General features: G+C 28.2%; 1 protein-coding gene across 3 annotated transcripts in view; it reads left to right on the top strand.

Annotated features, from left to right (window-relative positions):
* Positions 1 to 3,268: 3,268 nt before the first annotated feature.
* The window catches only part of LOC129988884 (disintegrin and metalloproteinase domain-containing protein 19-like), a 248,398-nt gene continuing 232,143 nt past the window's right edge, over positions 3,269 to 19,523 (top strand). For all 3 annotated transcript variants that reach the window (XM_056097166.1, XM_056097165.1, XM_056097164.1), the window contains exon 1: positions 3,269 to 3,672. In XM_056097166.1, coding sequence (XP_055953141.1) covers positions 3,591 to 3,672 — 82 coding nt within the window. In that variant the 5' untranslated portion in view covers positions 3,269 to 3,590. The remainder of the gene's footprint in view (positions 3,673 to 19,523) is intronic.

Raw genomic sequence — 19,523 nt, 5'->3', positions numbered from 1 at the left:
GGGTGAGTCCTAAGGACCATCACCGGCCACGGCTCAACCCTTCCCTAAGGAAGTACGTCCCGTCATCGATGGGAGGTAGTCAACCCCTATTTTTTCGTATACCCATAAGGGTGGCGAGAACCAACATCATGCTGGAAGCTTATCCTTAATTACAAGGTGTCCCCCCCCCTCAGTGGGGCAAGATCAAAGATATATAGGGCATCTTGCTTTGAAGGTTTGATTCAGTTTGTTTGAGTGGATTATTGCAAAGGAATTGTGTTTATGTGCCAACCGGGGCTTCCAATAAATGTGAACGTGTCCAAAACGGGAATCGAATAGCATCACAGATGAAAGCGTCAGAGATCAGTGGCGTAAAGATACCAGGGGCTCAAAGTCTTGATCCAGTAGCGTAAAGAGGATATAACGTCCGGGTCATAATATGAGTTTTTTAAGGCTATGGCCATTATAAGGTGTTTAGAAAATATAATGGTGTCTGGTAGAAACGATTATTTTTTCGTCCATTTTATTTCACGTTAAAAAGTGATATAAGCGCGCTAATGTTTTGTCCCCAAGGTACTCCCGCAAGAATGTAACTCGGTGCCTCTATAACTCCCCCTCCCCCCGGTTGCTACGCCACTCTCTCCACCTGAAATATTATCATTACAAATATATATGTTACACTGCCACTCTCCCACCCTCCAAGACGACCTCCACGTTTTTAGGAGGTATTGGATACATTTACTGAAATAAAAGTTCGAAAAGGTTTATATTAATTATAAAATATTGTTAGTATAAAAAAATAATAAAAATTATTGTTTTTGAAAATAAAAATGCTAATTATTAAATACTAGTTATTTCCTTAATCCTTCGAGATTTTAGTTTTTTTAAAGTCATTTAACAGTAATGTAATGAATTGTTGAGAATATAAAAATATGGAGTACTTTTATAATTAATTATATTAATGAATTTAATTCTTCAGGGATTCCACCCTAATAATTCCCTTGGGGCAATCGCCGAACTTTATCAACCAAATATAGGCAGAATCAGTGAATATCATGCATCATGAAGTGATCAGGGCATCGTGAAGTTAGGAGAGTTCATAATGAACATTTATTAGCCACATGTAAAATGCAAATGTTGAGTTTTCTGCAACTTAAGTTGCTTTTATAAGTTTAAAAAAAAAATAATAGAAGCTTTTACACCTTGTAGACAATTTTTGTATACCTTCGATCAGAATTACTTTCATTTTAAGAAGGTATCTGAAGTATTTATTTATGCTACAAGAAATACTATTTAACATTTGCATTATTAGTTAAAAATATTTATAGAGAAACGCAAGAAGTGAAGATAATTTTCGTCATTTTTTTATTCAATTATTTTGCAAAGAGGTCGGATTTCTTTTACATTAAGTTTCTGTTTTGCTGAAAAAAAATCTTTATAAATATTTTACTATATATAGATATAAACTCAAAAAAAGATTCTGTAATTTGGTAACTCTAAGTCGAGTTTTTCTTTTTTCGCTTCCACTGTTTAATAAATAACTATAATCCTTTTTTCTAAAAAAAAAAAAAAAAAAAAAAGCGTTTTATTATTATTAGTATTTTTTTTATTACCGTATTTATAAAAAATGAAAGCCAAGTCCTTAAAAGAAATAAAGTTTTTAAAACAGAAAAGTCGTTTCACCATAATTAACATCTTCCAAACATAATATTTTTCAAGTGTGTTTAATTTTAGGGTTTAGAAGTCAGCTAAAATTAAGCTTAAAATTCTTTCAAGATGAAATGATTTTATGAATTATAGTGATTCGAAGAATTTTCAATTATAAATGGTTTAAGCTGTCTACAAAAAGCTATTAATTAAAGAATAAAATCGTTCACTTTTTAAAAATTAATCAACATTGCACTACTTCTAATTTTTTGCATCTAGATATAAAGAATTCCAAAGCTAATTTCGTAGCGCAGACGAAATTCATGCAAAAAAAAAAAAAAAAATAAATAAAAAAAAAAAAAATGGGAAAGTTCAGTGAATTATATTTGAGCTTAACTTTTAGATTTTTTTTAATACTTTTCAACTGAATAGGCTCCTGAATTTATAATAAATTTTTTATCTCTTTGTTTTTGCAATATATAATCTTTTAGGCTTATTTATTTATTTTTTAACAGATTTTTGTTTTCTCATTTTGCTTCCAAAAAATATTTTTCTGTTGAATATGGCATCTAAATTTACAATCATCTTCTCATTTTACATTGTATAATCTTTTAGGTTATGCACTAATCCCACCTTTTATAGAAATGATTTTATCAGTAGATTTAAATTATGTTTAAGAACGATTTAGTGTACTTTATTTTTAATTATAATGATGGTTTGGACCATACAAAATTGCCCCAAAAAGAAATAATTATTATTACTTTCAAGTATTTCCAATATTTATTAAACAAAATTGTAATGAGATAAAAATAATTTTTTTTCTATCAGAATTTTATTATATTTCAGCAATTTACAATCTTACAGGCCTACTGCTGTCAATAATGTATATATTATTAATCATTCAAAATTGAATAAGCCAGATTGAAATAATTGCTGCTTTGAATATTGAATTTTTAATTATATTTAATATTCAATCTTTATTTATATGAATGTATTTATGGGTCATTAGAATAATCTATTTAGTGTATGGATTTATGAAATAATAAAAAATTACTTTGATAATTCAGACACAAAAAATGAAGAGAGAAAGGGAAACCGAAACTAATATGAAGGTATGAATCATTCAAGAAATTTAACACTTTACAAATCAAATAAAAAATTCTGTCGACAGTTAAGTCTTTACATACCAAATTAGATTACTGTATATAAAAAAATCATGGACAAAATTCAAGTGAAAACATGAAAAAGTTCAATGAATTATATTTGAGCTAATCTTGTGACACAACTAAAAAAAATATTAATGACTGAAAGATTAATTTTGATTACATCAAAAAAAAAAGTTGATGGAGGAAAAAAAATTGAATTTTCGGATAATCGCCTACATATCTAAGCAGCGATGAAACGAACCATTCACCGTCGAAAAACAAAAGCGTTAACCTGAGAAATTACTTAGCATTAAACGAGCTCAATTTTGGCGCGCTAACCAAAAAGCTATTTCTAGCAAAGGTAGCGCTCACAGGCTGAATTATTGATCGTCAATTTTTACTTGATCAAGCGCCGTTTTCCCCGACTATTTCAATCGTTAACCTCTGTTGAGTCAGAGACAGTCTCGCGCTTTTAGTCCTAGTGATTCGCGAGTAGTTCGACGGTTAGGAACACCGCTTTTTAATCTGCTTTCCGTAGTGTATGGCTCTTCCTTTTTTACACGTTTGACACTCGACTGGGTTCAAAAAACCTGCCTGGTACTTCCTATCGGCAGAAATGAGTCCGATTTAGTGACTAACTGTTATGAAAATGGACGGAGCGGTTCGCTGTGCAATCCCGTGGACGCCATTTTGGCCAGGCAATCTACTGAGGGGTAGCAGTCTGTTACAGTGTCGTCCATGCTTTTGAGATCCGCTCGCGGTGCATCGTCGCGCCGAAAGTTTAATATGGCTCTAAAATATGTTCCTTCATCTTGAAAAATGCATTGGATCCTATTGACGATCATTATCGTTTGCTATGCGGCTCCTTTTCCTGGATTAAGCGTGCCGAAAAAGAAAAGAGGTAAGGTGAAAAAATTTTTTATCTGTCAAATGTCTCCTCTTTTACCGTTGTCTCCCCTCCCCTTACCATTATAATAACGGCAACTAGTAAAGGTTGTTAACCGTTCCTGTTTGGATCTTACAAAAGCATCTGTTTTGGATTCTTTAACTGAAACTGCATCATTTATTTTTTACGCCTGGAGAGGAATTTTTGTTCTAAAAACAACGCGGAAGTAGTGTTTTTTCTTTGGTCGAAAGTATTAATGGAAGAATAATTTTAAAATATGTTTTCTCCGGTAACGTGACATTTCGTTTGTTTACATAAATATATTTTATTATATTTTGATATTCGATGTATAAATTTTGCATTTAGTATAGATCTAAAAGCAAAAAATTTCTCAGACTTCAGTATTGGTAAATTAAATAATAAAAAATAAATGAACTTTGAGATGTTCCTCGAAAAAACAAATCGTCTTGAATTATAGGAAATCGTCATAAAACAGAAAATTTAATTTGAGACTAGTAATTAAAACCGTTAATAAAGATGATATATGTATGCTTTATTTTTGAATTTTTATTTGTATTCTTTTTCAAAAAATTTCACGAATATCCGAAAACAAATAAAATGTAAATAAATTATTAGAAAAGCTAATTATTGAATCCATATTTCTATTTATATTTTTGTATCAAATTATTTATTTTGTTTGGTTCATATATAAAATAATTTATTCTTTTTTAAATAGTTTATTTATTCCTCCTTTATTTAATAACTTTTTCATGAATTTTCTATATTTTATTTCCAACTATTATTTAAATTTGTATTTAAAGTTTGTATTAAATTTTTACTTTTCAAACCTTACTTCATTTGAAGTGTTACTGAGGTGCAACAAGTGTAATTTTATAAAATGAAAATGAGTTGTTCAAATAGTAATTAAAAATTTTTTTTTTCAATTGTCTGTTTTAAAACAGCAGTTAAGAACCAATATATTTAGTTATGAAAATTGTTTTATTATATAGTGATGGAATTCTGATTTTTTAAAAATAAGAATAACTCAACAAAAAGATTAATGTTTTTAATTTACTTGCCAAAATAAATTTTTAGGAATAACATTTTCTTAAACATAAATTTTATATGCCAAAAATGGAGCTTCAGATCATTTTTTGACCTTTTTTCTGTGTTAATGAAATACATGGTATCTTTTAGAATTATTTAAAGATTTTATGTCTACTTGGTTTCTGTTCATTTTCAAAGATAATTTTCAGATTTTCTATATTTATTACAGTAGTTGTGATTTTGAATTTTCCTTTCTTTTTCTTTTCTTTTCTTTTCCTTTCTTTCTTTCTTTCTCTTTTTTTTTTTTTTTTTTTTTTGCATAACATACATATGTATGCTTTTAAAATAGTTGAGACCTTTTTCCATGTGATGTGTTCAGAAAAACCATTAAACTAACCACCATAAAATCATGATTTATTCAGTTCATTTTAATTTTTTTAATTTTTGTGATGCAGAATTTGAGCTAAAGGAAATATGCAATATTTTAAACATATCAGTTTATATAGTGGCTTGAATACTGATAATTGTGCTTCATGTAAATTGAAAAATAATCAATAATAAAACAATTTATTTTTAAAATTTCATAAACTATCCATATATATGTAGACTAATGATGTTAATATTAAATATATTTTAATTGTAACTTCTAGTGTTTGAATTAAAAACAAAATCTACTCTAACACTTAGGAGAAAAATATTCATTGGATAATAAATAAATTTAATATTTAAAATATTTTCAATGAATAATTTTGATGGTTTGTAATTGATGTAATTATATTATAATTTTATATGCATAATTTTCATGCTATTGTAAAGCTTTGTAGATTTTTTTTTTTTAATTTTTGTATGTGTTTGGTTATATGAATAACTTAAACTTTAGGTTATAGCTTTGATAAATTGCTCTTTTGAATTAAAATATAATATTTTTTTTTATTTATTTGAATAATAAAAATATAATACATAATATTTTTAAAAAATTATTTTGCATTTTAAAGTATTAATGATTACTATGCTTCATGATTATGCTTTTTTATATATTCAGAATATGATAGGAAATATGATGGTTAAGAATATGATTTTAATTTACATTATTTCTTTTCATAATTATGTAAAATATTCTAAATTCAATAAATGCAATGATTAAATTTTATAGTACATATATATAATTAAAAAAAACATATGATCTTTACATTAATAATCCTTATTGTGATTATTGGCATTTTTTAGGTTTTTTTTATTGAAAAGTTGCTCAGTAATATATGATATTTTTCATGCATAAATATATGTTGGAAGAATATTTGGTAATCATCATTACTTTTAAAGAGGATTAAAAATTCTTATCTTAAAAAATAGTTATGTATTATACTATTTTCTAATCATCAAAAGTAGTATAATACATAATTGAAGAGAATTTATAATATATAATTTTATTTGGATTTTATCAAAATGAGTATTATATAAGGGAAAAGCTTATTAAATAATATAATGTTTATAAAAAATGCTCATAATCTGATTGGAAATGCTTTATAAAGATATGACATAATGAATTTTTTAGCAATTAAATTAAATTTAGCAATTAAAAATTATACAAATAAGTAAATAAAATAAGGATATATATATATATATATATATATATATATATATATATATATATATTTAATGCAAAATTTCCAAAGAATTTAACATTTGTTATAGAAAACAGTGACTTATAAAACCTACAGTATAAGAAAGTACTTACTTAAAAGAAATTTAAATTTTACACGATGTTTTATTTTCTTTCAACTGGTGGGCCATGAACATTAGTGATAATTTAAGGTGATTGAAATAAAAAACACAAATTATTATCAAATAACTTAATGCTTGTTTATATGTGCCTTAGGAGTGAAGAAAAAAACCCCCTTTTATATATTAGAGTTTTTACATAATATCCATTATTGATATTAAAAGTTAAATTTAAAAAAAGTTATAATTGGCTTTTTAAATGTCGACGTGATATACTAGACTGTTAAGTTCGATTAATCATATATAATTTAAGCATAAATATTTACAGGATTTTAATGAAAAGTAAAGTAGGAAAGTCGTAACTGATAATATAAGAATAAATTTAAATTTTCTGACTTGTTTAATCTTTAAACTTTTATCAGCCTAATATACTAAAAATTCAGCTGCAAAATCTTTAACATATTATCTCATTCAGTATTAAGTTTATTTTATGGTTAATTGTAAAAAACATATGCATTATTGGGTGAAAATGCTTGAAAAGTTCACATATAAGGGATGGATCAATTAAATTAACTTTATTTAAATACTGAAAGTGCACCATCACTTTAACTAATACAGTAATGTTAAATATCTATTTAATATTGAATATCTATTAAAATTGTTTTCATTAGAAAAAAAAATTGGTGAAAAATTGTAAAATATTAAGTATAACTATAATATGATAAATCTTAGATAGATCTTTTGGACAATTTTGTTATAAATTTTAGTATAAAACAAATATCTTGTAAATAGTTAGTGATTCAATTTAAAGAACAAATGCATATCACATAATTATAAACATAGTCCTATGACATTTCAACTTGTAAAATACACTACTAAAGTTATGTTAAAATTTTTATCAAAAAATATTTTTGTCCTTGAATTAAAATTTTAATGTAACTCGATACTTATTTATTTTTAGTCTTTTTATATTTCAGAGTTAATTAAATGGTGAATTTTAGTTTAAAAAAATTCAACATGTTAGTAACATATATCAACTTTTCTAATGCTGCAAGTCACATGTTAAGATGAAGATAGTTACTAAAATGGGAAGAGGGGGGGGGGGAGAACTTAAATGTATTATAGAATATATTTATAAAATTTAGAATGGAAAAAATAATATTCTTTTCTTCAACCATAAATGGGTTCATCAAATGTTATACTTGTGCTTTTGTCATATTATATGCATTAAATAAATGCTTTGTGTAAATATATATGTGTATTATATTTAAATCTCAAAGAGACGACCTTATTAAAAATTCATAATTTCATTCATTCTTATATGAATTTTGTACCATAAAAGTCATAACAAAATCCATAGAAAATTATTTCCATGATCTGTTCTTGCTATTAAATTTATGAATTAGACTTTCGATTGATCTATGTGGTTTGTGTAAATTGTGATGTACAAATACAATTATTTCGAAATATATGTTTTTTGTTTGGGTATTTTTTAGTTAGGACAGCACTGTTTTATAAATTCAAGATTGAGTAAGGTCTTTGATGAATAAATAGAGATATAATTTGTGTGCTTTGTGACCAAAACTGACTGTTTGATGGGATTTCTAGATTTTAATAATTGTATTAGTTTGATTTGAGTTACCTTGATATGCCACAGTAGATTGAATTTTTTTTTTATCACTAATCTTTAGACATTTATATTACACGTTTTATAACAACATACTCATTCTCAAACTGATTTTCATTTGGACCATATCTTGGTTGAATAGTAGTATGCAAAATAAAATGAATCAGAGATAAGGTCCTGTTTTACAAATCCTTTTACCATAAAATCTTTTTGTATAATCAGTTTTAATCTTGCTTAAGCAAAATAAAACAAATTAGAGATAAGGTCCTATTTTACGTATCCTTTTGCCATAAATTTTTTTTGCACAATCAGTTTTAATCTTGCTTTCATTTACGCTAAGTTCAGTTTAACTTTTTGAACTGTGTAATGTAATGTTCTTTTATATAGGGTAATGTAATACCTAACTCTCAACATTAGAGTTTCAGTCTTCTTTTTTTTCTCTCTATATATTTTATCTTTTGCTAAAATAAATTTTTTTTGTCTATTTATAAATAAGAATTAGGTAAATCTCATGTAAAATCAATTTGATATTACTTTACTTAAAATTAATTAGAAAATATTGTTACTAGTAGTGTGTAGACTTTTCATTGTATTTATTTGTGTTCTAGCTATTTATTTTTTCTGATTTATTATAAATAAATTGAAACAACTGATTTAAAATAAAATGATTATATTCATGAAGAATTTTTTTTTAATTGCCCTGAAATTAAAATGTGGTATTTCAAAATATAACTATGATTACATTTCTTAATTGTTTTTATATAAAAATGAGGCAAGAAATTATTAAAATTAAGCAGGTTTTTTTTTTTGTGTGTGTTTTGATATTTATTTCATAGCTTGATTTCACTTTATATATACTACATATAGTATATATAAATGATTTCAATTCATTAAAATTTGTTTCAACTTATATTTATCTATCGATTTCATCAAAAAAAGTTTCGGAAACGTGGAAAAAAAAAACCCTTTTAAGAACTAATATGAATATAAAAAGTAAGCAGAAATACTATGGTATTTTATCCCTTGGCGTTAGGCAAATTCAAATAAAAATATTTAAAAAAATTCCTTTTGTTCCTTTTTTGTGGCATTCACAAAATAACAGAATTACTTTTGAACTTCTACTAAGATGTTTTCAGTTAAGTGGTGTGCATTTTTTTTTATTTAAACAAATATTTTATTTAGATAAAATTAATATTACATTATTGTAGTGTTTATTAAAAACAATTGTGCATCGGCCAAAAAACATTTTTTTTTTTTTTTGCCGTATATTTCTTTTTAAGATTTTAATGGGCATAATTTTATTACTTTCGAAAATTTTAATTTGAACTTTGAAATAACAAGTTGCTAATTGCGGAAAATATGTAAAATATTTATTCTGTAAATATCTTGCGTTTTTTTGTAATTGTCAAAAAATTCCGCACTTACGAAGTTAAAGGTTGAAAGTAAAATATTCGACCACATCAAATGATAACCATTATACAATAGGGAATCAACTACTATTTTAAGAATTTTGAATCCACAATTGCAAACTATATTTAAACGTTTGATATTAACCCAAACTATATCAGAATTGAGCCAGTTTCATTTCATTGTGCAATAAACACCTATTAATGCAATAATGATTTATTTTGAAAGACTGTAGCATTGAAATTTTTTAACATTATTTTTATAGGCTGGCAAAATATCTATGAACTGCAACATTATGAAAAAAAAAAAAAAATATTGAAGTTGTTATATAAGGAACAAACATCGTTGGATCCAAACTACCAAATTTCGCACTTAAATATTTTTTGAAAATTGATGGTCACTGAGAAAACGGATTTTCAAATTTTTTTCAAATTTTTTTAAATTAAAGGTTAAGCGAAATGTAAACGTTTTCTCTCGATAATTTCGGAGTTTATTACACAAAAATTGTTTGTTGCACAGTTTTAAAAATTCAAAACTAAACTTTTTGGCGATATCCGTTTTGTTAGCTAAATTTCAAGACAGTAAATCCATATTTCGTGTTCCTTTGCAAGCTTTGAAGTTATTTGATGTCTCTTAACTGGACTGCTTTAAGAAATAGATGATGGCTTTTGCTATCTTTTTTCACATACTCATAATTTAAAATGATATCACTTTTATTTCCATGTAATTTCTTCTGTATAATTTTAGTAAATTTTCCAAATTTTTTTTTTTTAAGAAGTAGTATTACTAGCTCTACTTTGACGCGCTTTACGACGGTATCCATTGTTTTTTGTGTATATATTTTAATGTAAATATATATAATTTATAGAAAATTTTAGAATTTAGTTAGACGAATCGAGAACCTAAAGCGTTTAACGCTATGATGTTTCTGATAAAAAATTCAAATCTCCTTAAAATAATAATAAAAAAATAAAAATTAAAATTAAAAAAAAAGCCCTCAATGTTTTTTGAAAACAACTATATTACAAACCGTGTACTTGTGAGGGTCCTTAATGCTTGACTGTGTTGGGAAAAATCGAGGGGGGGAATTGGGATGAGAAACAATGTAAATAAAATCATATAGAAAGCATGAAATATTTAAATAAATTTTTTAAGAGAACGTTCTGATAAACTTTCCATAAACAAAGTATGTAAACATAATATTTGATGCAATTTTGCAATCTTAATTTAAATGCCACTTTAGATATTTTGGGTTCTTTATTGCAAACAGTGTCTAAATTTGCGTATTTTGTCATGCAAAATTGAACTAATTCCTAGTCGTTGTAAAATAAGCTATTTATAATGCAACAATTAATTTAACTTTTTCTTCTGTAATGTGTCGGAAATTGCTCTGTAGCTGAAAAATGTTTGTTTTGGAGTTATTTAATTTGGCAGCTATTATGAAATTTGGAACTAAACAAACAAAAAACAAAAAAACAAAAAAAAAAAGAGTTGAAACAGTGACTGCTTAAAATTTTGAAATCAGAATTTACACAAGTAGATGTAGAGTAGTATATTTGGCATTATTGTACATATATATATTTATTGCGTTTTTATTTATTTAATATATTCAAGTTCATGTTCATAATTCAAGTTTTTAATGCTTTTTGAAATAATCTTGCATGACTATATAAATCAAAATTTCACAGCTAAAATGTTAAATCTAAGATCTAATCACAAGATCTAAATTTATGTGGTCTATAAATATGTATAAATGTATAGAAACATGGATTTATTTCAAAAATGCAATATAAAAGGACAACGTTAATTTCAATAGTTTTTCTTGACAATTGGCATCTCTTGTCTTTTGCGAGATTTTCCGCACTGTTGAAAAGATATCCTTAGTGAATGTTAGTAATTCTGTGCTTAATAGGAAGCTTATTTCTTTAAAATAAAGGAAAATAATTACTTGCACTGATAAATGCTTCTGGACATGAAAAAAAAATTTATGTCATTTTTTTTAAAGTTTTCAAACCTGGCTGACAAATAGTTATAAAATTAAGGCATTCCACCCAAAATTGTTACTGTAGAGGCAGGGAATATTCCATTATTGTTTTAGTTCGATTAGTAATCAGTTGACGATGTTGCGATTGATTAATAATAACTATTTATAATAAAAAATTTTAAAAATTAAAAAATAAAATTTTAATTAGAATTTTTGTTTGATAAGCCGCAAAGGTATTCAGTGTGGACCATGAATTTGACGCATTTGATAAGATCAGATAATGGAAAGATCTGAAGTAATAAAATTATATGGATTATGCGTTTTAAAAATAATAGTTAACATTAATTTGAATGAAATATATATTCTTATGAATACTGACTTTCTTTAGGTTTTTCCTTTTTGTATTTTCTTCAAATGTTTAGTATTTTTATTATTTAACACTGACACATTTGATATGATTTCAGCTCTTAAATATAACTCTTCAAATATGTTAAGGCAAAGGAAGTCATAGATTAGTTTCATAGAAATGTCCATTTGGTTTGCATTTATTCTTATATTAAAGTGGTCGTGGGATTTGGAAAACAAGATTGGAGACCATACCAGATGACCATTCTTGTTACATGATTCCGAAATTTTTTGTTAAAATGTAATTTTTAAATTAAATCTAATATAAACACGTGTGTTTTGTACGATAAAGTCATTGTGTGCAGTAATCGTATCCCCCGAATCGAAATTCGGCGAAATTAAGAACTTAGGTTAAAGCTAATTAGGCTGATGATTCATTTGATTAGCATTCCTATTTGAAATCAAATTAGGGGATTCAGGCTGTAGTCAAACACTAGAGCCAGTACTCCCACTCCCAAATTTTCACACCGCATCTGCGAAAGGCATTTGACTACCTGAATTTAACATGCATCATATTCGCATATTGTTAATTTTTGGTGAAATCAGATTCTGAAACTGAAAATGCCATCTTGGCTATCACAGTTTTCTGTGAATTGATAAAAAGTGCGTGAAATAGAAACTAAGAAGGAGGAGGGCATATGTTATAACAGATTCAAATTTCAGTTGAGCTTTCTTGGGGTGCTTTTATTATCAAGAAATAAGCTTTTTTTCTGATGGTTTTGATTATTTCTCACTTTAATAACTTTGCACAATTCTTTACTAATACATTACGAAACATCATAGCTGCGGTTCTATCTCATGCCTGTCTAGAAATACCAAGCTATATTTTCAATTTGCTTCCCCCCCCCCACTTTTCAAGCCGGCTGCTCATTATCACACCACGTTACTCCTATGGAATAGCGATACTTCACATTATCCCAATTTTTTCACCTATCCGTTTAAATAATTCACAATCATTCTAAGCATGTTTACTGCAATCCCTTCAGTGAATGCTTTCCTAGACTACATCGCATTGAGCTACCGTGATGAAATTTGATATGTAATATTACCATTGAATTTGTAGATTTCTGTCAAAATTTGAACGAAAGCCATTGTAGAGAAGTCTTTCTATATCTTCTTATGTCTTAAAATTCTATAATTTAAAAGCAACAATAGCTATGCGAATGAAATTTACTATGCCAAATTATCATCAAAATTTCAGATCTTATCATGGTGTCATATTTGATAAGACAGACACATTCGTTAGTTTAAATATGCCCGTATATTTACACGCGATAATTCAAAAAGCTTCAAATTATGACTTTTTGGGCCTATGACAGAATGCCCAATATGTAGATCTATGCTAAATTTAAATGGAAAGGAAGATATCCGTAGATCTGTGTCAGATTTGGGGTCCAGTCTGTGGAAAAGAAAGCGTTCGAAATGCGTCCGTAGATTTGTATCAAATTTTGAACATGTTTGGTGGAAAAGAAAGCCTCCGTAGATGTTTATTAAATTTTGGGCCCAGTCCGTTGAAAGGAAAACGTCCAAAGTACATACTCAATGTTTTTCCTTACATTTGGAAATGCCAAAATGCGCTCGCTATATTGCGTCATTATATGCCATTGTCGGAAATGGAGGGACATGTCTATGAACTGTCGTGACCTACAAGGGTTTGCTGCCTCAATCTTTATAATATTCCATTCTGCTGAACATTCAGGAAATGTAAAAAAAGGCCATAAAAGTAACAAAAAAAAAATGACGTTCTAATTATGTAAATATTCCAGAAATTCGAAGGAAGAATATTTTTACTTGTTTAGCCATCGTATTAACTGATATATAAAAAGAATTAAATCCCTCACTCCTCCGAATCTAGTTTGTCAGAAATGTGGAGTCTCATCAAATTCTCGAGGTCGAATCTTTTTCTTTGTATAGTTCTTGGAGGCGAAAATGAATGAGAAGCCATTCTCTTCCCACTTTATATTAATATCCATCTTATCTTTAGTAGCTTGTTGAGTTCATTCATCTGTTGACGATGTATGGCACTTAGAATTGATTGTCCTATAAGCGTCCATAATAAACTACGCCGTGCCAATCTCACCTACAATAAAAGTAGACGTTTCCTTGGATATAATCCAGTTTTTGAAGCAGTTGATGGAACGTGTCGTTTGGGTGATCAATGCCCCTTCTTCATTGTGTTTTCCTGTGTACAGAATTGTTGCTTTCTTAATGTGTGAGATCTTGAGAAAAAGTTGTTGACGTTGTGTTGTTATCTGGCGTAGTATCAATTTTATTATTGAATTTGTACTTTTTTTGGGCATTGAGTATTCAGTTTTTTAGCTGTCTAAGTTGTTAGCGTATAAAAAAGATCTTATTGTTACTTGAATTCCTAAGTGGTTTGAACAATCTGTGGTCCGATTAATAATTATTAATCCTTTGAATTCAAAGAGCAGCAGTTGCTTTAATGTATCTGAATACCTGTTCTGGTAAATCTAAATTCATTAATGTTAAAAAGTTTTTTTTTAAATAATTATTTTTCTAAAAAATCTTCTAAATTCTTTTTTGTGATTTAAATCGTAAGGTTAATTTATGTGCATGTGTATTTTGCCTCATGAAACAAATAATTTCACCTCACATTTGCTACCTGCGTATGAAAAATTTCTCTAATCTGTATTTGTTACTATGAAAATTTACTAATAGTTGTGTGTTATAAAAATGTATAGTAGCTGAATAATTAAAAAAATTAATTAAAAATACATATTTTAAAGCATAAGGAATCATTTGATGAAGTTTTCTTAGCTTTAATTAAGTATTATTTTTTATTAATTGAAAATTATGTTTGTGCGCAAGAGAAATTTTATCTTTAATATTTTTATTCCTTTTGAATTAAAATATTATAAATATTATAAATTTTATTTTTAAGTGGCAAATACCCACTTCTAATGTTTAATTAGATTTTATATTTGTCTTTAAAAAATTTTAGTAGTTATTGGAAAAATTATTTTTTGGGGATTTTTAAAAGAAATCGTTTGGTACAGTTTTATTTTATTAAGAAGTTGAAAGATTTAAAAATCGTTTGATGTAACTGCAATTTTCATTTTCCATAAAAATAAAACTGCACTTGAATTTTTTTTTCTCGGAATATATTTATAAATTGCGCTCATCTACATTGGGATTCACGCCGAATTCTAATAGTAAATATATTTTTATTTTCTCGCTTATGACATGTACATCAGATAGTTGTCAACAGTTGCTTTAGTTTGTGATTTCGTAATTTTTTTTGGCATTTGTTTAATTATTAATATTTTATATTTGACTCACAAATATTAAATTGTAAGAAAAGATTCAAGTAGGGTTTTATGCAATTAATTAAATATTTAATATTCTCCGAATAAAAGAAGTGAAAATATTTTGATTCCCACCAACCTTTGTTAACCTTTATGTTTTAACATTATAATTTTCACATCTTGAAAGTTTTAATTTTGCACGGAAAATTAAAAAAATTACCAAAAAAAAAATGGTTTGATTTTATAATCTATAACGAGAACAGATATCAGCTGTTTAAAAAATAACATTTATTGTTATTACTATTTCTATCAAATAAAATGAGAAAGATACCCATTACTAGATTACATTTCAAATTACTAGGGAACAGTTATGAATATTAATAAATTTTGAATTCAATTTAAAAAAAAAATCTTTGGACATTCTTTATGAATGTGTTATTATTCGAGATTTCATTAGTTGATGAATTATATTTTGTTTATATATTTTTTAGTAGTTGAAATTATTCTGATACAAGTTTGATTATTTTTTTTAAATTAAAGATAATGGCATATATCATATATGAAATTGGGAAAAAAAAAATTTATTTTAGATGCAAACTAATCTTCTTCGGTGACTATACGTTCACCCACTGTATTAATAACATTGTTTATTAATGACATTCTACTTTTATGAACTGTATCTGAAATGAAAGGGTTGTTTTAAATAATATATGTAGAATAAGCATAGAACATTCCGATAGATTTGCTGTGTTTGCAAAGTGTCGTATTTAATCGGTTTAGCTATTGAAGCTGGAGGCTTTGTCAAAGTCTAATTTTGCAATATTTCTAAAAAATGGAAGGAGAAAGGGTTCTGACGGTCATCAGGGACATATTTAGGCATTACAAACTTTTAAATGAACTAAAAATTGGCAAAATCAGTCTGTGGCTGGAGCTGAGACATTAGTCTTATATTTTGTGCTAGTTATTTTATATACCCATATATATGTTAATCTATGGCTTTATTTAGATTTTTATGCTCAATGGCATATTTTTAATACTTTTAAGATTCCTGAAAATATATTTTAAAATGTTCCTCTCTTCAAATCTACGACTCCTTTTTTTAATAAGTGATGCACCGTTTCCACTCTCAGTCCCATAGGCCGCCTAATACCGCGAAAGCCCTCTTCAGACTCATCACACCGTTTCAGTAGAAAAGAATCAGTTTCTATAATGCAGAAACTTTTCCAAACAAGTCCTTTTCCATTACACTCGAGCTCTAATCCCCAAACTTTGTCCGTATGTTAATTAAGAATAATGGAGTCTTATTTAGAGGCCATTCCCATTCCGAGGTCTTAAAGGCTTGCTTTAAATGGCACGCATCCCGGACCACGAGTACTACCTGGTCCCTCTTTAGTTGGCTTTGTTGGAAGTTGCTTAATAATGTTAAATTCCGGATGCCCGCGAAGGCCACTAAGCGACCATTAAAAGACATGCGAGATATTAGAGTAAATGAGCTTTTCCGCACCGGCGTTGCTCGGGCAACGGACTTATTGTCTCGGATATAACTTTTCAAATTGTAAGCAGCCTTAAGAATGGATTTGGGCCCGCAGGAATGTCTGTGATTATCCACTAGAATGCTTGATTAACGCCGACATGGGGGAGAATTCGGACGGACGGCCTCTCACCCTCTGGCTGGTGCGTGGAATTTGTGTAGGCGTTCGTAAAAAAAATTCCGCTGGAATGTTTGCAGTGTTCATGTGGCTTGGCGTCTGTTTTGGTGTATGGTTGGCGCATAATGAAAATAATGCTGCTTTATAATATAGTATCACCTGTATTGCTACTGTGATTCTTAAGCATATAAGATGTGTCAGTCTATAGATTGGCTGTTATTCTTTTTACAATATGTCAGATCTGATAGTCGAAGATCAACTAATGAAAGAACAAAAATCGTGCATTTTACAGAATGCTTAAGGAATTAATTAAAAAAAAAATTGTTGTATACTTTAGTGGTGTACTGTAAATAAGTTTTGCTTTTTTTACAACGTAATCTTCTATATTATCATCATATATTCACCACTAAAAGATGGGCCCGTCTATACTGGCTCACATTATCACAGTATAAATAAAGAAAGTCGTAACAGAAAAATTCATGCGCATTCGCAGAGTGCTTATAAATAAAAATTGAAAGAATTATTATTATTTTCACTCGCTGTTATCATTTAGATGTAAATATGGGACAGTTCTAAGGACGGGTACCATTTGGTGATTTTCCGCCAAATTTTTCTCGCCAAGACCCGCGGACGCTGTAATCTTCAGAATTTTATTTCTCAATATTATGACTATTTGGCAAAATTTGGCGACTTTATCTTTAAAGTTTGGCGCCAAATTTGGCGGTACCCGTCCCTAGGATTCAGCCGTAAATATAATAACATTAGAATTTCTAATCCCTTACAATGGAATCCTCTCAATGCATAAAGTCAACGAATACCCAGATCAAAATTATTTACTATAATGGGATTGAAACAAATAGTGATCCTGTAACAGAACAAAATGCAATGCCGAACACGAAATAATAGTAATAAACAATGCTATGTGGTATTATTATCTATATCAAAAGGCCAGGATAGTTTGATTGGTAGGATGTTGGATTCGCATCCCATGGGTTGTGGTTCGAACCCCGCCGGAGGAAGACTCTCCGTGTACATGGTGGTCGGTGCACGTATAAATCTGTCCTCCACAAAGTCCTCCAAGTCGAGACAATATCACTGGATTTTCTGGATGAGAGGTGATCGTTCTCTGATTCAGGGGAAACAAATTGGGATCTGTGGATAAGTGAATGAAATGTATGAAAGAAGTCCGCTCCGTGAAAAGGGCTGTGACGCATGAGTAACTAAGACGTACTCTTGGCCCTAGATGGCGCTACTGGAGCAAGAAACGCTAAAACGCGGTTTAAAATCGCTGTCTTTGTCAGCGAACTTGTTTATGGCAACTAACAAATGACAAATAACAACAACTTTCAGTGTGTTCCATGAAAGGAGGTTATAATGAATGGAGGCATAAATAAAAAAATAATTGTAGACCACAGTTTACTGCTTTTTGCTATTTATTCATGTATAGTATTGTTTGCACATCCGTGCAGTCAATTTTAAAATTAAAAACCTATCTCATTTACTAAATGAAAAATTAGAAATTCAGATTTCGCATCCGATAATGACGCAGATGGGATGGGTATGTGTGTGTGTGGGGGGGGGGTATTTTGAATTCTGCCCAGCAATGCAGACGGTGGAGGACGATTATATCTATCTATCTATATATATATATTGATTTTGGTGGTATGAAGAGGCAAAGGCAAACTAGATTTAAAAAAAAGTAAAATGTAAGACATGTATGCTACTAAATAAAAATATCATACGTAATACGGTGCGTAATGGGAAAAAATAATTACCTATTCTTCATTGCTAGTAAAAAAAAGTACAAATGAAAAATTTACGCAGTAACTAAATTGATATCAATAAAAAGAAAGTTTTAAACATTTTAAAATGTCGCAAAAATTAATTTTATGCAATAATATTTTGGTGAGTAATTCCGAGTAAAGCGTTCAAGATTTATTTTTTAATTAATTGAAATTTAATTAAAAAATTTTTGCTTCAAAGTTTATGTTTCCACCCTACGAAATATGTATTTTTCGAATTTCCTACCTTTATGTCAAACAGTCTGTCCTGTTAAGCACTAACAAAATTTAGTTTAGTTATATTAACGTCCGTTTTAAAGCAATACTATGGCTATTTTGGGAAGAACTCGCAATTTTGAACCGCGGCCAGATGACGAGGAAGACACCTGAACTGGCACTCCCTCTCCAAACTTTCACACCACACCAGCGGTAAGATGTTTGGCTTCAACGGATTTAACGTGCACCAGACTGCTCACATAGTATTGCATTCCTCATAAAATATTGCATTCCCCGTTTTCGAAACAAATGTTTTTTTTTTTCCTTCTTTTTCTCAGTATTTAGACTGATTATGATTCCTGAATAATAAGATTTTGCCGTGGTTGATTCGGAAAACTTTAAATTTAGAAACAAAGTGCATGGATTTAAAATTATTTTTAAACTAATGGAGGACTGATTATTATGAAAATCAAATTTCTGTTTGAACATGAACGCCATCAATTTCGGAAATTCTATATAAAAAAAATAATTCTTAGTTAAGCATTAAAAGCGGATGCCTTATAATTTAACCAAGTATCAAAAAATGCAGTGACATGAATGTAGCTCAAATAAATTATGCATTGTTTTGAATGTTTTTTTTTTTTTTTTGGCGATACTTTTAGAGGCTGTTTAAAGAAGTTACTGAACTATTGATTTTTAAAATTTGTGAACGATATGGTGAGGTTTAAAATTTTATGCGTTTTCTTTTCGTAAGCATGGCCA

The sequence above is a fragment of the Argiope bruennichi genome, chromosome 10 (assembly GCF_947563725.1).
Source record: "Argiope bruennichi chromosome 10, qqArgBrue1.1, whole genome shotgun sequence".
Lineage (NCBI taxonomy): Eukaryota > Metazoa > Arthropoda > Arachnida > Araneae > Araneidae > Argiope > Argiope bruennichi.
This window is presented reverse-complemented; position numbering and strand designations above follow the sequence as displayed.